Raw genomic sequence first — 23836 nt, 5'->3', positions numbered from 1 at the left:
GTAGCTCCAGAAATTAAAGACAAGGAGGAAGAAAAGAAGAAAAGAAAAAGTCCAAAAACATCAAAGAGACACGTGCTGGCACAAGTTTCCCATCATGCAATTGTAAGTGGATTATTCACAGAGTGGGCATCATTGGTCTCCACAGAGTTGTGTTGGCGTGCATGCATGCATGTGTGTCGTCTTACATGTGCCCTTTTGTGCTTGAGCAGAAGTCTTTGTGTATGTATTGTGTACGTGTGTGTGTGCGTGTGTTAATGTATGTAAATTAACAAAGCCAGCAACCAGTAAGCCCTGAATTGGACAATTAATTGTGTTATTCTTTATTTTTCTTGCAGTTTCATCTCAAATGCTGCATGGGATCACTTCTGTACGACACATGGAAACAACGGAACTGCAGGTGTGTGGATGGAGGAGAGAGGCGGCCTGTGAAAGGCAAGTTCACCCCCAGCCCAAACACAAACACACACACACACAGAAAATCGAGCTAAACACATGATCCATTGGTTAAAAGTGAGATTTGGAGGCTTAAATCAAAAGGCATGAGTTGGCGTTTTGGGTTAAACATCCTTCTGATGGTAGAAAGAAGGCTCTGCTGAGGATCAGTAACATTCCCAGGATTTGTATTTGGTTGCATTCAACAGTGCACAGCAAAGACGACATGTGACAGGCCAGCACTGACGTCTAAACACGGTTTCCACGCCGAGACGACGGCTGTGAGCGCTCGCGAACCTTTTTGCAGTGACAGATAAAGCGGTTCGTCGAAGCACATGGACGAGACTAATACTTGAACACCATAGATGCTTGGCGGTGACTGTGATGGCTTCTCTCTCTTTTTTTTCCGACAAAATAACAAAATGTTCGTGCAAATTTGGTCCGGCTAAAGGCAAATAGTAATAATCGACACGTTCCCTTCTCTCTTGTCCAAAAATATGAGAAAAAGTGAACACGCTTCAAAGAGGAATGGGGATTTCTTTCTTTTTCTATGAGTCCATAAATAAAATCTCTTAAGTGATTTACAATTGCAGTGTCCCCTTCCTTGGATGTGGATATTGCAGTTGGTGCTCCTGTAGTTTCACTGACAGCGCATACATTTGGGGTATGTAGGTACAATATATTGCTCATAAACTTTAGAGCCCATTTTGCAGGTTTGACAGCACACACACACACACACACACACACACACACCCTCACACACAGCAGTGTTCACAGAGGGTTTGTCCTTCAAAAACACAACAAAACAAACAAACGTGGTTCAGTGAACGCACCGCTATTGCCTTGAAGAGATGGGGAGGAGAGCGACCCACTGTGTGTGTGTCCTTTTAGGCTCCGTGTGGACTTTTTCCCTCCACAGCGTCCTCCACAATGACACACTCACTGTGTCTGTGGCAGAAAACAGAAAACTGACATCCCAGTCCACCGATCCTGTAGCCCTTTTTGGAGTTAATGTGAACTCAAGGGGTGTGGATGTGTTCGACACTGGGGTATTGCTCCGTTTTTTTTGTCATGACGTGAAGCAAAACAAAAAAAAAAACGACAAAAAACTGCACATTGTAACCACATTTGCCTTCAGCTTCATTGCTGGGGTTTTCTCCAGGAACATGAACCTTATTCAAATGTGATTTCTATAAAAAAAAAAACAAACAGGGATCTGTGCACCACCACCAGTCAGATATCACAGGCACCCATCTTTTATGTGGATGCTGAGTGGTTGCCATGGCTACAGCAGAGTGAATCACAATATTCCTGGAGTCAACATGCAGCATTCACGTACACAGTCACAGGACAGAGAGGCAGAGGAAAACTGATCGTAGATCTGTTTGTGTTTTTTTTTTGTTTGTTTTGTTTTTGGGGGGTTGTGAAGAAAGCTGATCTTGGATCTGATTTCCAACACATGGTCACACTGAGGGAGAGGAGGAGAGAGACAACACAGACGGGCGAGCAGGAGGACAGAGCGTGGCTCGGGCGAGAGAGAGAGAGAGAGAGTCGCTCTCCTGAAGATACAGAGAAGCAAAAGTGCAAAGTGGTCTTTGTCAAACTATTCACATGGATGCAAGTTTGTGGCGTTGGTGTTTTTATCGCATCTAAATTCACGCCCCACCGTATAAAAGGTGTAACGCGTTAAAGGAAAGAGTGAACGATGGACTGAAGAGTGCTTGCTCAATGCAAGGCTAACACCTTCAGCTGACCATGTGTGAGTTAACTTAAACGTCATCTTTTACAAACACGTGTTTGCAATGTCAATGTTGCATAATGTATGCAGATATTTGTACAATAAGAGTATTTTTTCACATGTGTGTGTGTGTGCTTATGTATTGCACACGGTCGCTTATCTATGTGGTACTTATATGTGTGCATAATACTATGGGAGTCAGACGTCTGTGTCCTCGCTTCAGCTGCGGCCCTCCTCGGCAGAGCGCTGGTCTGACTTCAGCTTCACAAACTCCTTCGCCACGTCGTCGTTGTTGCGCTGAGAGAGGATGCGCAGCACCGTCAGACCCGTCTCGTCCATGTGGGTGCGCCTGCCCAGCGGCAGCCAGCAGGTGACGCTGCCCTTGCTGGCAATGTCCTTCACCTGCAGCAGGGCCATCCCCACAGTACGATCCTCTCTGGCGAAGCAGTAGTCCTTCACGCACACCTGCAGCTCGTAGCTCTCCGGACCCACCTCTGTGCCCAGGGAGCTGAAACGAGACAGGAGACGTCATCGGACGAGGATCGAGGACCAAAACGTGGTTGAAACTTAAACGTATGAAATGAAGTGGAAACTCACTACTGGAAGATCTCGTTGAACTTGGGAGACCAGGTGTTGTTCTTGGACTTGGTGGCAAATTTCCTCTTCTTGTCGCTGAGGTGAGGGCCGATGATGTAGACTTCCACAAAAGGCCTGAAGCCCTGAGCCTTCCACTTCAGGTCGTTGGCAGCCACCACTGCAGAACGCAGGCGAAGGAAGATGAGCAGAGGACAGATGCTGTCATCATCACATTTGTATTTACACTACCATTCAAAGGTTTGGGGTCACCTATACAAGTTTTGTTGTGTTTTCCATTAAAACTCAGACTTTTATTAATCAAAAGAGTTGCAAAATGAATAGACAATATAGTCAAGATACTTTGCTTCAAACTTTGCTTTCATCAAAGAACCAGCAAAACTGTTTTCAGCTGTGCTAACATCATTGCACAAGGGTTTTCTAATCATCCAATAGTCTTCTAACACGATTAGCAAACACAATGTACCATTAGAACACTGGAAATGGGCCTCTATACACCTATGTATATACATTAAAAACCAAACGTTTGCAGCTAGAATAGCCGTTTACCATATTAACAATGTATAGAGTGTATTTATGATTCATTTAACGTTATATTCATTGAAAAAAGTGCTTTTCCTTCAAAAATAAGGACATTTCTAAGTGACCCCAAACTTTTGAACAGTAGTGTATTAATGAGAACTATGAAAATCAGATTTGTCTTGTTTTATGGGCGTAGTCTGAGATTACCTTTAACACTGATTTTGTGTTCTCCATTAGGCTGGGGTAAGATGTCCACACCCATGACCACCTCGCCAACTGCATCCACTCCAGACGCTGCAAAGACAGAGACACACTCAGTAAGTGCTTTACTGGTCCCTTACGTGTGAAGTGTGTGTGTGTGTGTGTGTGTTTGGTATGAGCCCATCTATCTTTGACTATAAGTGGTGCTTTTGCAGTCAGCAAATCAGAGCAGCGACTCCAAAAAAAACAAACTGGGATCAGCAAATCGTGAACTAAATTTAAACATGCAGAAACACGCTTTCTCGCTCTCTCTCTCACACTCTCACAGAGAGACTAATGCTAAACGATCGGCGAACTTTAATGTAATAACAGAGGTTAATTCTTTCCTGACACTGTTGACACTAAACAGAAAACAAACTGCAACACAAGTTTCTGAAGGAGAAGCTCGTTTTCATCCACTGACACTTGATTGATCTGTGGTTTTTAGTTACCACAAATAATCCCACACAGACATATAGTCCTTTTGTCAGTGGACTGAAAGGAGCTTTGGACAGGGAAAATAAAAAGGTGAAGGACAAAGATGAGGCAGAGGGGAAAAGACTGACACTGTTTACTCAGATCTGTGACAGTGATCACACACAGCTGCTCATGGTCACTTTACAGCGCACACGTACCTTTCTCTGGCGGCGTGTCTTCGTTCGCAGAGTACCTGACACCTTTCCCTCCATGCACTGGACACACAGAGAGTAACATTACGGATGTTTTGCATCACAGAAAGTGCATCATGGTGACTCGATTGAAAACTATTTTACCTGGGAGTCAGTCTTAATTAGTATAGAAGACAAATTACAGAGTAATAACTTATAATATAATGTATCCAGGTATACAAGTATGTGTGTATTTTACTTACCCACGAGTTAAAGTGTGAGTGTGTTTGTGTGTATATGAGAATGTAATAAGACTGTGGGGACATCTTAAAGGTGCATTATGTAATACATCTAAAGAAACTGGCCATAAAATCCTCCTATGTCACAGAGACTCAGGAATAATGTTCATATAACAAACTGAACTCACCAACAACAACAGTACAGACAAAATATTTGCATTAAAGAAAATTTGCAGACTCATGTCATGTTTATGTTTTGAAATCATGTTTTGGCATGTGGCGCCACCTACCGCCGTCTACCAATCATTGCAGTCAGTAGAGTCTCAGCTGCCGAGCAACCACGGGTTGCTAGTTACGTCAGAAAACGAAACCTAAAAGACCTCGGTATTTTGAATTTGAATGTAGTAACCGTTTTTGGCCACATTCTTACATATGGCACCTTTAAATACTTTTGTGCAGACGACATTTGTATTGTCGTGCGTACATGTTTATTAACCTCAGGTTAGAAGCTGATATAAAGATTGGGTCACACTTTAGATTAGGGAACACATATTCACCATTAACTAGGTGCTTACTAACATATATAAGTCGCATACTAGCTCTTTATTAGTAATCATTAAGCACATATTAACACCTTATTCTACATAGCCTTATTCTACCTCTACTTATTACAACATGAATTCAGATTTTTCCTACATAAGGTGTTAATACATGCTTAATATTTACTAATAAAGGGCTAGTATGCTAATTATATGCATGCCATGTGTGAAGCGTGGTGTGTAACGTTGTGTGTGTGTGTTGTTACAGGCATTTAAATTCATACCCTGTGCGTTCTGTGAGAGGACAAACTTCCTGATCAGTTTGTCGGTGGCCTGCGTGTACAGAGACAAGGCGTAGCGCAGAGACTGCAGATCTGGACTCTTTTCCAAGAAGGTTTTCTTCAGGCCCACACCGCCAGCATGGAAGTATTGCTGTGTGACACAGATGAGTAGTCAGAGAGAAGACACACACACACACACAAAGTCTTACTCAAACCTGTTTGTACTGCGCAAAGACCTCGGAGCTACGAAGAAAAGATGTGATGGTTTTTAAACCGGTTTGGTCACAGAGAGACAACTGTGAATGTGCACTAATACACAGAAAACAGGTATATCAGTGTGCTCATGTTAACTGTGTTTACATGTCTGCTGTTCAAAAGGTCACAATAATATAATCATTAGTCCACACTGTGCTAAGTGTATCTACTTGAATCAAAAATAATCAAAGCCAAAAAGCTACACATGCTTAGTAAAACATGGTGCATGAAAAGAGCCTTAAAGCTGCAGTAGGTACATTTGGTGATTTTTGTTGTTGATGATGATTAATCTCCCTCTGCTTGGACTTCATGAACATAAACGCCGTGTCATAATTGTTGCATCTCTTTTTGGCAGCCTGGTAAGCTAGAAAACACGAGATCTGCTGGTTTTGAATGTGATGCTGATCGGATTTTTACAGATGCGTTTCAATCTGAATGTCTCGATCGCTCAGATAGGATTTCAAAGTGATTTGCGTGACACGCGGCACGACTCGAACAACAACGTAGATCTGTCCGGAGAGACAGAAGTTAATTGGAGGCGCATTTAACTATCGACACAGTATAAGACAATAGTTTAAAAATCAGAAGTAAGTAAAATGTGTCCCTGCACATGTGAATGTGTTAGAAAGATCAGCTTATGATCTGATGTGCTTACAAATCCTTATTGAGTTGCAGTCTAAACTAGGCCTTTGTGTTTTCAGTCTTACGCTAACCTGTTTGCAGCTGTCTCACTTTACTAGCACAATGTTGTTCAGACTGTCTTGACATGAAACTAATCACTTCCTGTGTGCATTGCAGGAATGCCACTGAGAAACAGAGCAAGTGTCATGTGGAGCTGAAAAGGTTACACATTGCAGTTTGTGAGTTACCAATTTTGTCACCAATTATTCTTTACTTTTCCTGCTGTGTTCTCACATGAATGAATATTAACTGGAGATTGTACAACAGAGCTGATAGGAGCATCCAGAGAAAATTCTGTAAACATTAGTGTTCACACATAGAGTCCTAATCTCATAATCTTCAGAGTTCAGTCCATGTTGTGTTTGTTTCTGTACTGTTTTTTTTAATTCAGGGAAAGATCAGACTTTTCTTTAAAGTCCCAAACCAAATAGAAATAAACAAACGATTTGCTATTGTAACAAACCTTAATAGTGTCCAGCGCCAGCTCTATGACTGCACACTGTTTAGGAGTCAGAGCTTTGGCCTCCTCTCGCCCCATGTGCTCCTGCAGGAAATATGAAACAAGTCAGTCTGCTGAAACCAATTCTGTGCTTTTGAACACTCGTATTCTTCTTTAATCACCTTGAGCTTCGAAAGTTGCCCCAGTTCCTTAGCAGCATTGAAGATCATCTGAGTGCCCTGTCAAAGAGAGACGGACACACACACACAAGTGAGTGAGATTAGGACGTTAAATGTGGTGTTAAAGAGATCAGCAAATTGATTTACAGGTGAACGGTGAGTTCAGGAGGTTTAGTGAGCTACTAACACAATAACTGAGAAGAGTACAACTACAAACGCTAAACTGTATTACTGTAATACTTTGCATTATAAGCATGTGGACTTGTGTCTTTGGTGCACTGTGCAGTGGTTGAATGCAACTTTAACAGAGCAGGACAAAGAGAAACAAAACAAAAACAACATAAAGATTTGTTTGTTTTCTGGCTTCTGTTAAACATATTGTGTTCCTTTTTTGCACACAGATCCACACACACACAATCACACACATCTTTACAATAACCTAAGGAAATCAGGACAGTAGAGAGAATGGAATAATGGCAGGATAGATGGATTAATATACAGTCACTGACATTCAGAAGGGAAAAAGAGAAGAATTGGCAATGAATATGTTAAATTAAACAGCATCACAACATACCGTCTGGTCAGTAAGTGTTGGAAGAACAATGGTTTTTTCCATTGTGTTCATCACTAGTTTCCACAGCTCCTTCAGCACTCTCTTCAGGACTGTCTTCTCACAGATCTTAGCAAACAGCGACAGACTGAAACACAGACACACACACAATCACTCAGTTAAACATATAAACGCAGAGCCACTGAGATGATGAGTATAAAATATTCAATATTAAATGATCCTTTATCACGTGAATAACAACATTTCTGTGGAGTAGGTAGTGCTGGGGTTCTTACTTGCTGTCCAGGAAGTCCATGATGGGTTGTAAGACGTTGTCCGCCTCCTGAACCACACTGCCATTGGCTGGTACGGTCTGACCTTTGACCTGGGCCAAGATGTCTCCCATCTGCCTCACGTTGTCCTCAATCTGTGGCTGGAAACTGCAACAGCACACAAACTACATGAACAACATCTTCTGGAGAAGCTTGTAAACAGCCACTGGTTGCAAAGAGATCTCAGTTTCAATAATAATAATAAAAATGACCCTAACTTTGGGAAAGTTTTTTTCAGAACCAAGTAGAACCTCAGCCCCAGCCCCAGCCCCAAGAGTGTACCCATGGCCACTTAGTTGCAGCGTCTTGTAGTTCTGGGCCAAGTGTAATACCAAAGCACATACCTGACTGCAAAGATGCGGCTTAGGTCGTCCATGACACTGTTGAGTTTGTTTTGCAGCTCCTTCAGGAAGTCACTCGCCTCCAGATTGAGCTGCAGGAGGATGAATGGGATTAATACACGCGTCACGCCATAAGAGAAGAACCTGAAAAACGTCAACGGTGTGCATGGAAACTTACGTCTTTGCCTCCCATGGCCTCAAACATCTTCTCCAGCTGAACTCTGAGCTGCTGGATGTTATTGATGATGATACATGGCTGAGAAGAGGGAGAGAAAAAAAGGTAATTGTATACACACACACAAATAGCTTCTTTATTGTAATTAATCAAGCTTTGTCCTCCTAACTTCTTTTATTACTTTGCTTGCAAAAACACTGTGGTGATGTGAGGCAGGAGTAGTTACTGCTCCCCTGTGGATTCCTGGTCTCTGTGGGAGAGTAGCCCACTTTTCTCTGAGTCTACACCACATTCAGCTGGATCGACAGCTCTAATTCACAGTTTTAGTGACACTAAGGCCTGGCTATTACACTGGAGAGGAGCGCTTCACTGTGCTGAAATTAATTACTCTGACCACCAAACGGAGTACATCTTAGTCAAGTGGCAGATGGAACGTAACATTTAGAATCATTATCAGTCAAGTTGAAAACTTTCCAGTCTATTACCTCCTGTCTGCCACATTAAAACTTCTCAAACACCTACCACTTTCTCCTTCTTGACATGATTTGGAAAGTCTTTTGCTATGATGTCAGCGTAAGACAACAGGACATTGCCGATCGTCTAGGAGTGAAAAATAAAAAAAGAAAATTAGCAGCACACAAATGCAGAAGAAAATTAAATTTTAAAATAGTTTTTTCAGCTGACGTAAAAATGTTAAATGTAGGTAAGACCAATAACATTATAATAATTTAAAAAAAACATTTGATAGCTATTATGGGCTGTCACAAGAGTACACTAATCACTTTATTCATCTTAGTAGTTACAGTTGCTGTATTACAACAGCAAAACAATAAATAGACATTGATAAATAATATGCACAAGATGAAATGTAATAATACAAGATAAATATGCATAACCATAAAACCCATACATAAAATATAACACAAAAAACCCCAAAAAAGAGCATCTATTTTGTATTTGGGGAAAGTAACTGATTGATATTCCGATATTAAAGAGAGTGATACCGCAATAAATATATTGTTATTGAATGTTTGCCCAGCCTTAGTGACTGTACTGCACATGTAAAGACGAGGAGGATAAAAGTCACCTTGGCGAATCTCTTCATGTAGTTCCCAACAATCTGCGGGTCGGGACACTCCAGTTTACGGATGATTTCAAAGCTTTGATTAAGCTGAGAGAACACGTCGACCACTGAGCAGGAGAACAAAGCATGCTCCGATGTGACTTGGAACTAAAGAATGAGAAAAAGAAGAGGGAAAAAAGGGGATAAGTAGCTGCTTGATGGTGCAAATGCTGTGCAGCATGACTGAAAGTGGAAGAGGTTCAATTCCCATGAGGCTAAACCTTGTGGGAAAGGTTTACATTGCTGTAACATTAGCAGCTCCAATCAAACGTTTTTTTCTTTTTAAAGCTTCTCCTCTGTAACCCTTTTGGATGCGAGTGCTGGAGGCGATCAGGGTGTTATGATGAGGAGCAGAGCCTTCATTAGCAGTGCCAGCCATTAGACTAAAACTGTTCTGGTATATGACTGGGCCTGGAGAGTGCTGTTTTTGCTGACACAGGAAAGCAGAAGCTGCCTCAGGCGACAGTAATTGGACCCAAAGGAGTCCTGACATATGAGACGGGAGAAGCTTCAGCAGCTCTGTATCACCCTCTTTGTGCCGACATGTGGATATGAAGGTGTGAGTGAAACATGGCGAGTCGCTGCATGGGTGTGTGAGTATGTGCATCGATGTGGACTGTAGCAACTGTTCTCTCTGCAGTGGAGGGTTGTGTTTTTTTTTAAGTTGCCTTTGGAATTGAGTCATTATTGATTACTTTGAAGCATTCAACCTGCTCCTCCCGGCCTGCAGTGTGCTGAGTCAGGAGAGACGATGTGAACGGCCTGCATTTGCATGAGAAATGGATGAATACATTTTTTGCAGTTGCATGTAGGAGGTTAAAGGCATTCATATTAAAATAGTATTAGTGTCTCAGCAAGATTTGATGATATTTAGTCAATTGTTAGTCTCACATAAGAGCTTTTTTCCCCCCTTTAAACTCACTTTTTTTTTCAAAATGCTTTGTTATAGTAAGCAAGAAACCAGTAAAGTCTTAATATGTGTTGTATATCAATATGAAATATATTATACAGCGCCTGCAGGGTTGTGATTAGCTGTAATGTTTGCTGTCAAGGAATAGTTGAAGAACATTTTTTAACTACATTCAACAGCCACTTGAATACACAGGACACCTAATAAAGTGGCATCTGGTGTGGTCTTCTGCTGCTGCTGCAGCTCATTTGCTTCAAGGTTCAATGTGTTGTGCATTCACAGATGGTCGTCTGCATAACTCGGTTGTAACGAGAGGTTATTTGAGTTACTGTTGCAGAGAACTGCCATTCTGCTGGATATTTTCTCTTTTTTAGACCATTACCTGTAAACCCTGGAGTTAACTGCATGACAATCCTAGGAGAGCATCAGTTTCTGAAATACTCAAAATCAACCAAGTCACTTAAATCACCTTTCTTCCTCAGTTTCAACTTCACCGATGAGTGTTTGTGTGTTTCCTGCTTAAGTGTTTTACAACAGGCAGCACTGACAGTGTGAACGATGCAACTTAAAGCAATTACCCCATCTTTTTTGTCCCTCTCCAGGGCTCCGTGGAGAAAATCTCTGGACACTTCCTCATTTTCATCCAACCACATGACGACAAATGGTTCAAACCACCTTCAGAACCAAAGAAGAAATCAGAAGAAGCGACGTGAATCTTTGTGTAGCTGTGGAAAGCGTGGCAGATACAAGTGTGAAGGAGATACTCACGCTGGATATTCAGGTACGTGCTTCTGGAAGGTGGGCAGCTCCTTGCAGTACTCATTATAGAGCCACTTTACCTTGAAGTGCAAGTTCATATAATCTGCACTTTTACACAGGCGGTGCTTCTCATGCTCTGAATATCAAACGGAAAGATTGAATCAGACAAAGTTTTGGAAAAAAAAAATGTCTCTGGAAAACAAACTCCCTAACCCTAACCCTAATACACATTTAACACATGGACACAAAAAGAACACAGAAAACTCACCCTCCATGGCATATCTCATATCTTGTGCAAACATATTCCACATGACCTCAGCGCTGATCTTGCCCACATTCAGCTCCTGAGGAAACCTATGAAAGACAGAGGGGCAACAAAAATATTAAATTAGCTCGAAATGATCCTCATTAACTCCTAAAATTACTTTGCTAAGTTTATTCAAGTCCAGTAAACTACTGTTACATTTGCCCACCCCCTAAACCTGTTGTAGTACTGGAATGACTTGTCTATACTGTAAACATACAGGTTAGGGGTTAACTGTCACTGCACTTTGTTTACTAACAATACAGTATATACATATATTGCTACCAACAGTTAAATGCTTTCTTTTTTACAGTCTGATATGAGATATGCTTCTCTTCATGCTATAACACATCCATTTATTTGTTCGATTGCTTTGTTTTTTTCTCTGAAAATGCCTTTTAAATAAGTTGGTTCTACTAAGCTGGTCTTGGACTCTCCTCTATGTGATACTTTGAGCAAGTAGACCAAAGTTATGAGCACTGAACTCACTGATTAAGGCAAGGAGTGTAGGAGTTCTTGTCCTCCTCTATGATGGAGACGATGAGAGTGATAAGTTTGGACCAGAAGTCTAAGTTCTTGACGCTGGGACCCTGCTCATCTGGAGGAACTGCCTTTGACTGGAGACAAAAACAGACCTAGATTCAAACAACATTTTTATAGTGGCATAATGAGACCAAAGCAGAGCTATCAAACAGCAGGAACAAAATAATTTAGCTTCAAACCGAGACTTACAGGATCTGTCTGATATTCCCTATTGTAGAGGTCGTGGCAGTTGTTGAAAATATACTCATAGGTGGAGTTGAGACAGGCTTTCACGCAATCTTTCACCACTTGACTTGCCCTCGGGGGACTCTGCAGCTCCTGGACCTGAACACAAATATAACACAACATCTGGTTGAATGGAAAGCACCAAAGTGTCTGTCAGACATGCTCTCTCTCAGCAGGGGGGGGTTATCTCAGCAGTACTGTAACCATAAACTCACTGATGTGAGCGAATTCTATTAACATACGTTAACACCCTGAGTTGCATGAGCTTAGTTTCCGTTTGAACAGGAAAATGTTAAGCTGATTCTCAGTTTGTGCCTGAGGCGACTTCTCAGAAAGTGCTGGAAATGGTTACTATGTTTATCTTGGAGTTCCATGTTGAAAATAAAGAAAAGTAGGGAAAGAAAGAACAAAAAGAAAAAGATATATTGTTTTACCTTCATCCTGAAGAATGTGATGCTGGTCAAGAGATCAACAGTGGACTTGAGGTCCTGTAGTCTTTCAGGACTGCTGGCAGGGAAGTTATTCTGAAAGCACATTCAATAATGTGTAAGATACTGTATAAAAAATACTCATCAGGTTTGAAACAGTTTTTAGGTAGAAAGACAATGAATATGAGTAGTGGCAATTTCATTTTTAAACAAACAGCAAATAGCCATATGTCATACATTGACAGAGAAAGAGAGCGGACTAACAAGTGGTGTTTTGCTCATAAAGTGTGAAGTATTGTATATTAAAAATAAATGTGTTCTATTTAAGAAAAAGAGTCAGTACCCGGTACATGGACAGATCAATCCTCAGGGAGTTGTGCAGCTGATCCAGCAGTTTGACAAATCTCTCCTTCTAAACAGGAAGACACAAAAACAGAACAAACAGCTCAGACACACACTACAGCTGTGTTTGCTATATTTGACGACACAAGTTTTGGGCTGGATCTGACAAGGCTCAGCTGATTGGATATTTGTAATAGAAGGTGGGGCCAGAGAAAAATAAAATTGAGGACAATTAGCTTTCTTGTTAAAGGAGGTTTTTAAGACATTATTTTTCCCATTTTAGTCACATCTATTGAGAGGGGACAAAAGACAACTTAAGTCATTCATTTATAAAACTATTTCTGCCAATAGTAAGGGACTGTGGCTAAATGATTTGGGAAAAATATTTAATTGTGAATTTCTGAAGGATACTGCAATATGATTTGCGATGCAGTTTAAAAAGTATACAATGTAACTAAAAAATAAAAGTCACAGTTCAATATTGACTAAGTAGCAGAATACGGATGCACGATAATGTTGGGGTCAATAAATGAATGACTGATAACTGGAGAAATATGTAACTTTTAAATATTGATAAACAGACTTAATAGAAGGATAACTATTCCATTCTCTTGCAAGGATAAAAAAACTTGGATGGATATTTAAAAGTAGACAAATCGAATTTCAGCCTCTGCAATTTGCTAAAATGGGTTGTTTAAAAGTGATATTTTGAACAATGAACTGTTCAGCCCTATCGGGGACTCACGCCAAAGTTTGATGCAGCAAATCTGTCTGAGGCAGAAACGTTGTTGGAGGACTGGGTGGTGTGGGCGTAGTAAGCGTTGATGTTGGCCAGCAGCGTGCTCATCACCGCTGGGACTCCTGGGCACATGTACTTGGATGACAAGCAGGCAAAGTGGCTGTGGGGTGGAAGTGGAGAAGGAAAACTTGCTTACTTCTCTACATTGATGAATATATAAACTACATAATGTCATTATCTAACTGTGTCAAGTCAACAGTGTTGGACTGAGTTAAAAAATACAGTGTAATATTTGAAGTACTGACGTCATGGCCTGGTAGATGGACTCTACTCCATATCTCATGGCGAACTCGTCCACTATCTCTTGAGGGGTCTCCTCAAAGTATACCTTCCAGGCATCGTCCCCTTTGGCATCAGGGATTTTTACTACACCTCCATTCTGCTCCTCTGTGGTGTACTGGAACAGATGCTGCAAAACAGGGGAAAGGAATGATGAGTGTGCTTGTGTGTTAAAGTTCAGTCATTTGCCAAGAGGCTGCCAAAATACTTTAGCCTTGCTTATTATTAATTCAATGGTTGTGACTCACAACCCTGCAGGGAAATAGGATTATATATCAACTATTAAATTGTCTATAGGCTTTCATGACAGAGCACTATATGACACTATGCCTAATTGCCGATGTCCCACATCCAGTATGTCCATATCCATTCTATACTGATGAAAATAATTACTAATAATAAGAAGAATTCTTTGCACATTCTTGCTCGAACCCTAATGATGTCAGCTGAGCAAAGAAACTGGTAATACTTTAGATTAGAGAACACATGATGATTAATGATTACTAACAAAGGGCTAGTATGCTACTTATATATGTTAGTAAGCACCTAGTTAATGGTGAATATGTATTCCCTAATCTAAAGTGTTACCTTTATTTTAATTTGAGACAAATTCAAGATAAAATAATAAGTGAATTGTTATTGTTCATGACCCTAAATGAACCCTAACCCTTTATACCAGGTGGTGGGTCAGCTCTTTGGAAGCTGCCATGTTTTTACAGTAGACAACAATGGGCAAACTTATTATTTTTTTTTTTTTTTAGTCTTAATGCTAACTAAGATGCTAACTACATTGATTCTCTCACACTGTGGGATGGGAAGGGTGAGGAAAAGGGGAAATTCAGCTACAACATGCAAATTCACCAATAAATGTTGCAAAATTTTAGATGCTGTACCTTTAAAGTTTAATTTCAAGTGCAAATACATTTGGAAGATTCCTACTGGATGTCATAGTTAGACTGACCTCGTGCAGACAGGTGTACTGGACATGGTATGGTGCTACCGTCTCCTCTCCTTTGATCTCCACACTGATGTGCATCCGAATGGCTCCCGACACAGCAGACTTATCTGTTCTTTTGTCTGTCAGAGCAAAGTTAGACAGATAACTTTTTCAGCCAATTATCTACAGGAGACAAGTTCTTCTGTGCCATTAGCTCAGCGTGACTTGCTTCTCTAAAATGTCCATAATTCTCATAAATCGCCTTTTCTTTTGTCTTGCAAATCTCACCCAGGTTGTACCAGACGTCCATCTCCCCGCTCAGAGTGCGCACTTCGATGATTGTTTGACCCAGGAAGTCGTCGCTCTCACGCTTAAACCTCTGCTTCACACGGGACTTGATGTCATCGTCCTCGTCCCACACACGGACCTTGATGCGGTCAGATGAGTTGTGGCATTCGCTTAAAAAAAAAAAAAAAAAAAAAAAGTTGATTTGTGGTTCTGATTGTCATTATCTGGTGATCCCAAAACACAGAAACTGATACCGTTATGTGATATGATTTTACTGTACTCACAAGTGGAAGTTTTCTTCCCAGACAGGGTTGAGGTTGCCATAGATGGTCTTCGTTCTCTTCTTGGTCTTCCCAACTTGAACAGTGACATACGGGTCACTGGAGCCTGTTTTGTCTTTAGCCTGCAGACCCTGAGCACAAACCACTGCACAAGAGACAAGTGTAATATCAGCAAAAACCCTGCTAGCTACCTCAACTTGTATTGTATAATTCAGATACTTTTAAATGTTATATCAGTAAGATCACCACATACATGTTATTGATGCCCCAGAATAGGACATATGCTGTCACCATCAATGTAAAAACAAACCTGTGATGCTGATCTTCGCAGACCATTTTGAGGTACCATCAAGCACACTCTGCTTGATCTGTTTCGTGTGCGTGGCGTGTGTTGATTTATCGAGGGCAAACACTTCTTGTATCAGCTCAAAGATCTCTGGTTTGTTCCTCTCTCTGATCTTCATGCGGTCCTTCAAGACCATGATGATGTTCTGGGTTCGGTCCTCCGCCCCGTGTTTGGAGCTCTTCTCTGCAGCTCCTGATGAGACAAGGGATGCAGGAAGATTGAGGCAATAGCGTAAAATATATTCATAGCAATATAGCCCACAGGACAGAGCTCCTCTTTCACTGGAAGCCATATTTTCAAAGCTGTGTGTCAGATTAAGATAGCATCACATCATTTTCAAGTCTTTGACACTTCATGGCAAAGAATCGTCAAACGTTAAACCTGTTTATCTAACAACAAAACTGAATTCACTTCACCACTGGTCTGGACAGAACAAAAGAAAACATTCACAATATAATACGATTTGGCACAAATATCTTACATGACTCTTTGAGACAGGAGCGATATGAATAACGCACTGCATAGACTGACTCTGTTTGTGGAGATGAATCAGACAAAGCAGTATAGACGCAAAAGCTAGGGGCAGAGGGGAGTGAGGCAAGAAGCTGGGGTATGACAGCACATTACTCATGAGATAAATTGGAAAGGAAGAAGGAGGAGAATGTGAGACTGGATAGAGGTCAAGAAAAATGGGATGTCAATGGGGAGAAGGATAGCGAAGAGCGGCTAAATAGGTTTATGTCTGTGCTGAGTAGGGGTGCAAGGAAATATGGATACACTCAAATATTATGATATCTAATGGCATGATACGGCATCAATTATTTGAAGCGCTGCATAGATATAGGAATAAAAACAGTGGTTTTGTGTTGTATCATCCAATCTACCAGGAAATATTTTTTTTTAAAATATGCTATTTTGGTTGTGATAAAAAATTACACTATACCTTCATAGTGATTGTGTCATCAACCTTATATGTATTGCATTCATAGACCAAGAATATACTGAATAGCCATTGGGTCAAATCCACTGGTTGCAAACTACTTTCGCTAGATTCAAAACACCATTTCACATTTTCCTGAGGAGTGCATATTTTTAATCAGAACATGGTGTCCATTTTTCAAAATGATGTTCCAATTGAGAGGAAAACAGACAATAAACAACGGCACATATGTGGAGACACTAATGTGACTGACAGCTTGGTCAGCTGGTTGTAGCTTTCTGGTTGCCAAACCTCAACATGGTGCCTGCCAAATCACGAATCTCAACGCTTCCAAACGGGAGTTCAGATTCTTAGGTGATGTCCCATGACTGTATGTATGACCGTGTAGTGTTGAGAGCTGGGTGTGTACATACATGCAAATAGGTGCATATGTATTATAGTGTTACAGTGGCATGTGCATCTGTGTTTCTTACTCTGCAGACAGTCAGCGTTGAGTAGATCCTGACACTTTTCGTGACATTTGACACCACACTCAGAGCAGCGCATGCCTTGGCGGGCGATACCCCAAAGCAGCCCCTCACATTCATAGCAGTAGGTGGGGGTGGTGGCTGTCCACACCTCGAAGTTGTGCGGTGTGGTGGAGGAGATGGGGTAGATTAGAGCCTGCAGGGTCTTTTTATAAACATGGCTCTTCTGCAAAGATGAAGGGGAGGAGAAATGAACTGTGAGTTTTGATACCAAGACCGAATAGAAGATGGAAAAACGTGAACTGAATTGTGGAAAAGGACACCCACCAGCTCTTCATTGCCGAGGGTGGTGGAAGCCATGGCTGATGTGATTCCAGCTTTCCGAGAATTCTGCACTAGCGACTGTGAAAAAGAAAAAGAGAGAGCGTTTGTGTTGACTATGCTGTGGCTGTCAGCTGCATATTTGATTTCTATAAAGGGACAAAAAAAAGGACTCACCATGGCCTGGTATGACCCAGCAGTGATGAAACAGAGAGAAATAAACAGATGTGAACATGTTAGGAATTTTTAAATGAATCTTTATGGTGCATTGTGTGCATGAGCATGTGCACCAGTGTCCCAGTGCACATGCACAGGTATGGCCTGACCTCTAGAGGTGTTGGTATATTGATTCATTAATGTAATTACATTAACATCACAGATATGCAAAAGGTAAAATAGAATGGCAATATAATGATCAGATGGTTTTTTTTAGTATTTATTCATATGGTGAGTTACCCGGGTGCATATGGTGTGTGTGTGTGTTTCTTACCAGATCTCTCACAAGTGGAATAGCTTTCCTTTTACGAAGATCGGGCATGCTGTCTATACTGTAGAGTGCACCACCCATTCTGCATAAGAAAAATATATTAATTGTGAAATCATAAGTATCTGCAGTCAAATCTATCAACATTTCTTGGTACAAGCTCATGTTTTGTTACTATAAAGCTGATGTGTTTGACACACTACTTCACTGGAGGACTTCTCAAGGACTTTCCTGAAGAGTTTGATTACAGCTCAAATTGTGGAAGTGACACTCCATGCATCTGGGTGTAATTGTTGGGTTTCTACTTGGCTCGCTGAGCACTTCTTCAGTATGCAGCCTCTGTTCCACTTTGAGGTCTGCCTCATCTACAAATGACCTGCCAGCTAAGTCAGGGCAGCCTACCGCAGCTCAATACTCACTGGCCAAATGCCATGAGTGGAATGAGAAAAGGAGGAAATCCCTGACTAAAGAAGGGCATTTTCAATCGAAAGGAACATTGGCAGGTTTCCACAATGATCTGAGGATAATTTTGACTGAGTTTAATATCAGGAGTTATTTCATGAACTTTACTTTAATATCGTATATTATGTAGAGTAGCAGCAGACACTCACCCTCCTTTACCAAACCACAGCGAATTGGAGGTCTCTCCTCGAGCCTGAGAGAGCGAAAAATAAGCAATTAAATGGTTTTTTTAAGTTGTTAGTAGCATGATTTATGCCTTTCAGCTATGCTACTTTATATATATAATTGGTGATATAACAGTTCAAAAAGATGCTTTGGTTAAATTTGAAATCAAATGTGTGTGGGGAGAATCACAGAGTGTATAAGATAAGATAAGATACAACAGAAAATATATAATTGGCATGAACATGGATGAGCAGAATGATGGTGTGTGTGTGTGTTTTTTTTTTTTTTTTTTTTGAAACACAGTGAGGAATTAACCCAGAAATCAGTCACATCTATGCTTCCTTGTTCCTCTAAGACTTTGTCACTGGCCCTTGTTCACTTCTCCTCTTCCATGTCTGCCCTTTATTAAACAGTCATTCTTCATCCGTCCACCAGATGTCCCAACTTTTTCTCCAGTCTTGTTCACTCTGTTTTACAGTCATGCTTTCCTGTTAAATCAGCACACCTCTTCCATGACTAGCTTAATGGTATGTATACATGTAACATACATACATACATATGTATATATATATATATATGTATGTATGTATGTTACATACAATATAACAAATAACTGACACTTAATCAGTTAAATGTCAACGCTAGTATGTTTTATTCTGAAACAGTTTCTATGTGTAAATGTATTGGTTTACCAAGATGTCGGGCGTGCTGACGTATGACTGCTGTGGGCAAAGACAGTCAGTGTTTATGTTTCCAGGTACCTCATCACCAGTTACTGCCAGTTATCTGTATCCCCCTAACTCTAAAAATGACATCAGCCTGTCCATGTTTGTTTTCTTCACTGCCTGCCAATTTCTACACATGTCTTTCTTTTGTTCACACAACCAGTTGGGTTGAACCTACCTGTCAAAATGCTCCAATGATGGCCAAGCAAAGTGCATGCGAGTGTCGCTATGGCAATGACATGAAACTAGAAAGAAAACAAAATGGGTCGGCACAAACAAAAAAAAGAACAAACAAAAGGTGCAAAAGGTGCAAAAAGTGCAACGCGACATCCATTGACATAAACATTGAAGTGATTAATCATCGGCACAACAGAATTCAAAGATAATGAAAAGCAAACGTAATATATGAATAAAATAATGCAAGTGACCAAGCATAACTTAATTCAAGCAGTGGTGTTGAGCTGCACTCAAAACTAAAATAAAAAATGTATAAGTATTTTTATTTCCAGAAAATCAAAAGGTATCAATCGTAGAGCACGTGGGTGCAGGATAGCTCAGTTGGAAGAGCTGCCTCCCCATAAGGGAAAGGACACATTTGCAGTGACCCACAGTATGAATATGAGAGTACGAGTCTGAATTCTGGAAAAAAAACATTATCAAAATAGAACTCAAGAACTTCCTGAATGTATCCTGTCTGGGAACATAAATAATGCACGACAGATACATATTTCAAAGACCTGGTAGACCCTTTTAGAGGCTTTTTAAATCAGACATGTCTTTTTGATGACAGAATGGAGCTTAATCAAGCCTAAAGCTCAGGCACTGGGGACAAAATTCAGTTCAAACCAGACTGAGACTGTGCTAAACTTCTTATCTTACCTCCCGAAGCTGCTCTAAAACCTTGTTGTACAACCTCAACCAGTTCTCTTTGGCTCGGACTGCTGGATCCACTGGCTCTTTGGGTTCCTCTATAACTGGAGGGCTAAAAGGAATAAATAAAACATTTTAGATAGTCACTGAATTTCTGGGCTATTAATTGATCTCTTTCACTCTTAATTCCTACCTCTCTGGTGGAATCTCTTGTAACTCTGTTGGCGTCTGCGGTGTGTTCTCTTCTAATTGTTGCTCCTTCTCCTCCATTGGGAACTTCTCCTCTGACTGGGCTGGAGGTGTCCTGTCCTCTCTCTCTAACATCATTTCTTCTTCTGGCCACTGTTCTTCTTCAAGGTGGGGAGCCTGGTCCTGGGGGGCAGCTGACTGTGTGGTGGCATGGTCGTTCATTTGAGAATGGGGCTGTGCAGATGACGAGATCTGTTGTGATGAAGGGCCGACGGTGGTGGAGGGAGGCTGAGTGGCTGAGTTAGGCATGGTGGCTGGGTGAGATGGAGGGACAGAGCTGGCTGCTGCAGACTGGTGCTGTTGAGCTAAGGCTGAAGGTTGAGGGGGAGGTTGGGCAGGTTGGGTGCTGGGTACTGAAGACAGGAAAGTAGAGGCCAGGCCTGTGACTGCAGCTGTTAGAGGTTTGGCCATTGAGAAGAAGGAAGTAGCAGATGGAGCTGGCTGTGGCTGAGGTTGTGTTTGGGGCTGCTTAGGTGTTTGGGTCGTTGTTTGACTAGAAGGGGGCTGTGCTGCTGGGGCCACACCAGGAGGATGAGTCTGATTAGATGTTTGGTTAGACAGTTGAGATGATGGCTGTTGTTGGTGCAAGGACGTCTGTTTCTCTAGAGGAGGTCTGGAGCTCGGTACATCAAGAGTTGGAGGGGCAGTTGATGTTGGTGTGGGAGTGAATGGAGGCTCTATGTCCTCACTGAGGGTCCCATCCAAATTGTACAAATCCTCATCGTCATACATCATCTCTTCTTCCTCATAGAGCCCATCCTCTTCTCCCTCGTACAGTCCACCATCATCCTCCTCGTACAGAGCCACCTCCTCGCCACCGTCTTTGCTGTAACCACCCTCATCACTGTACGCCCCCTGGGTCTCATCGGGGTCCCAGTCTGGAGAGCCTTTGCTGTAGCTAACCGAGGAATGGCAGGAGTGGTAGGAGTCGTTCTCATCATACGGATCCCTCTCGCCCCCGTACTCACCTACATAATCCTCCACACTTAGCTGACTGCTGCACCGACTCAGCTCTGCAGATGACGCATAGCTCCCCGTGGGGCTAGAGAAGAGAAGAGAAGAGTTAATTTGTGTAAGTACAAAAAACACTTTTATTATGACTCCATGTTTTATTGCACCTATGTACACATATGCACAATAATCTTACAAAGAACTTCATAACCTGTACACATTGTACTCTACTGTGTGGCACAGTGAACACGACAGCACGACTACAAACATTTTCAACATTTCTTGGGGTGGTCAGGAATAATGCTGATGGATAATCAATGAAAGGCACAGGGAATACAAGTGTAGCAGACAATTACTGAGACATAAAGCAGACCAGTAAGGTGAGAGGTCTCCAGAATGCTGACACAAGCTTTCAGGAAAGATACAGATGAAAAAGGGTATTTATAGCCTTTGATGAATAGCATGGCCAACGGAAAAATAGGCCCAAAGAGGAGGAAAGATGGATGGTGAGAACTGGAGGAGAGTGAGCAGAAAACAGAGGGAAAGAGGATAGGGAAGGAATGGGGAGATGAAAGGAGGAAATGAAGAAAATGGGGAGGGAGTGTGGGGAAGTTGCCCTGTCCAATACACTCACACAAACATCTATAACGGTATGTGCAGTATTGACCGGTAGATTGCCAGATGAATAATTCATAAAGTCAGAGGAGGAGAGACGCATGGTTTCCTTCCCAGTGTGCAGACCAATGTGAAGAGGGAATAGGGTTTGGTTTGCATAAGTGAGTGAGGGGCTCACATATTCATACACTCACTGATTACATTCATTAACATTTTGACAGAAAATGTTGTAAACAATAAAGCTTGAGGCCCAGGCTCAGTGGGGCACATGCAAGGGAAGCAAACACGTTTAATGTATTAATATGCAGTATTAATTTATTTGTATTGTTTTTATTTTAGTTTGTCTTATCACGTTTGTCCTTCTCTGTGAAGCACTCAGTAATGACCAATACACAGTATAATCCGAAACCGATCCACTAATATTAATGCAAAAATTAGCTTTTTCAATTTAACACTGATGAGAATCTCCACAAAGTAGCCATCATTAGCCACCTCCTGGGTGAATTGCACTGTTTCATTTGAATGTCTGATTTTTGGTTTTCTTTTTCAAAACCATTACCAGCGATGTATTCAAATCTAATAAGTCATACCTTTTTAATCTTGCTTTTATTCTTGATGCAGTCTGATTGTATATGTTGCCATTTTAAATTATATTTGAACTTTTATCTTCTTTTATTGTATTTTGTTTTATCTTGCTTTTGAAAAGTGCTCAGCACAACTATTATTTTAAATGTGCTTCATGTATGTTAAATAAGTGTGATTTAACTGAGCAGGATTGTGCTATTTATTCTAGTCTTTCTTATGAACATTAATTGAATGAGAATTAAACTGTTTAACTGTTCTCTTCTTCTTCTTGCGTCTCTGTGAAACTGCAGTGACAATTTTTCACATATTCCAAAGACCAAATGATTCACTAATAATTTCCAGTAGTGATTACAAAGAAGCAGACACACACCTAACAGCCCTCTGATTGTGGTAGTCCAGGTCCTGGCTGTTGGCCGAGCATGGGTAAGAAAAGCTTCTGGAGGTGCGGTGCTGGTGGCTGATGGGATATTGGTGAACAGAGGCATTGGGCTGAGATGTGCTGTAGTAGGGAGGAGGGATGCTGTTACTGGTTTCACTGCGATAGTCACTGTCCCTGTCATCCACTGCACTGTCCGGATCCTCATCTACACAGAGGCACACAGAGACATGGCAGGAAAAAAATTATATTTTTTAATGATCAAGCAACAGGAGTAAGAAACATGAGGGGTACAAACAGAATCATAGTGATGATCCCAGTCGAACTTGTTATGTGGCACAGAAATAGGAGGTTCTAATCAGCACTGTGAGAATCTTCCATTACAATAGTAATTACAGATAATACAGATGAGGTGGCTGCACAGTATGTCATCCAAAATGATACCAAACAAATCAGCATTTTTTTTTTTTTTAAACATTTTTGCTCCAAAATTTGACAAAAACACTATGTCATCCAAAATTTGACAAAAATCGTCGTAATATACTATGTCGTTCAGAATTTGACAATTTTTTTGGAAAAAATTATTAGGCCCAAAATGTTACAAAAACGTCATACAATACTACGTTGTCTAAAATTTGACAATTTATTTTCACAACTTTTTTCGGCAAAATTTTACAAAAAACGTCATACTATACTGTGTCGTCCAAAATTTGAAAAAAAAAATTGAAAAAAAAAAAAAAATTGAAAAAAAATTGACAAAAACATCATACTATAGTATGTCGTACAAAATTTGACAAAAACGTCATACTATACTATATCCTCCAAAACTTGACAAAAACTTCAAATGATACTATATCGTCCAAAATTTTACAAAAACGTCATGCTTTAGTATGTTGTCCAAAATCACCAAACGAAGT

General features: G+C 41.0%; 1 protein-coding gene across 1 annotated transcript in view; it reads right to left on the bottom strand.

Moving 5' to 3' along the window:
* Positions 1 to 2389: 2389 nt before the first annotated feature.
* The window catches only part of LOC310927242 (protein unc-13 homolog A), a gene marked incomplete at both ends in the record, with an annotated part of 39583 nt that continues 18136 nt past the window's right edge, over positions 2390 to 23836 (bottom strand). The window contains 33 exons of the mRNA XM_083889536.1: positions 2390 to 2678; positions 2768 to 2924; positions 3494 to 3580; positions 4162 to 4218; positions 5197 to 5344; positions 6593 to 6673; positions 6751 to 6807; positions 7322 to 7445; positions 7594 to 7737; positions 7974 to 8062; positions 8149 to 8226; positions 8668 to 8745; positions 9233 to 9376; positions 10757 to 10853; positions 10947 to 11073; positions 11206 to 11291; positions 11731 to 11858; positions 11974 to 12108; positions 12444 to 12533; positions 12781 to 12849; positions 13525 to 13678; positions 13824 to 13987; positions 14819 to 14934; positions 15083 to 15252; positions 15367 to 15508; positions 15674 to 15901; positions 17123 to 17342; positions 17444 to 17518; positions 17928 to 18006; positions 18533 to 18576; positions 20153 to 20255; positions 20337 to 21434; positions 22914 to 23127. Coding sequence (XP_083745662.1) covers positions 2390 to 2678; positions 2768 to 2924; positions 3494 to 3580; positions 4162 to 4218; positions 5197 to 5344; positions 6593 to 6673; positions 6751 to 6807; positions 7322 to 7445; positions 7594 to 7737; positions 7974 to 8062; positions 8149 to 8226; positions 8668 to 8745; positions 9233 to 9376; positions 10757 to 10853; positions 10947 to 11073; positions 11206 to 11291; positions 11731 to 11858; positions 11974 to 12108; positions 12444 to 12533; positions 12781 to 12849; positions 13525 to 13678; positions 13824 to 13987; positions 14819 to 14934; positions 15083 to 15252; positions 15367 to 15508; positions 15674 to 15901; positions 17123 to 17342; positions 17444 to 17518; positions 17928 to 18006; positions 18533 to 18576; positions 20153 to 20255; positions 20337 to 21434; positions 22914 to 23127 — 5072 coding nt within the window. The remainder of the gene's footprint in view (positions 2679 to 2767; positions 2925 to 3493; positions 3581 to 4161; positions 4219 to 5196; positions 5345 to 6592; positions 6674 to 6750; positions 6808 to 7321; positions 7446 to 7593; positions 7738 to 7973; positions 8063 to 8148; positions 8227 to 8667; positions 8746 to 9232; positions 9377 to 10756; positions 10854 to 10946; positions 11074 to 11205; positions 11292 to 11730; positions 11859 to 11973; positions 12109 to 12443; positions 12534 to 12780; positions 12850 to 13524; positions 13679 to 13823; positions 13988 to 14818; positions 14935 to 15082; positions 15253 to 15366; positions 15509 to 15673; positions 15902 to 17122; positions 17343 to 17443; positions 17519 to 17927; positions 18007 to 18532; positions 18577 to 20152; positions 20256 to 20336; positions 21435 to 22913; positions 23128 to 23836) is intronic.

Source organism: Microchirus variegatus (genome assembly GCF_963457635.1).
Source record: "Microchirus variegatus genome assembly, chromosome: 5".
Classification (NCBI taxonomy): Eukaryota; Metazoa; Chordata; class Actinopteri; order Pleuronectiformes; family Soleidae; genus Microchirus; species Microchirus variegatus.
Note: the sequence above shows the minus strand (reverse complement) of the source record. Positions and strands in the feature narration are given on the sequence as shown.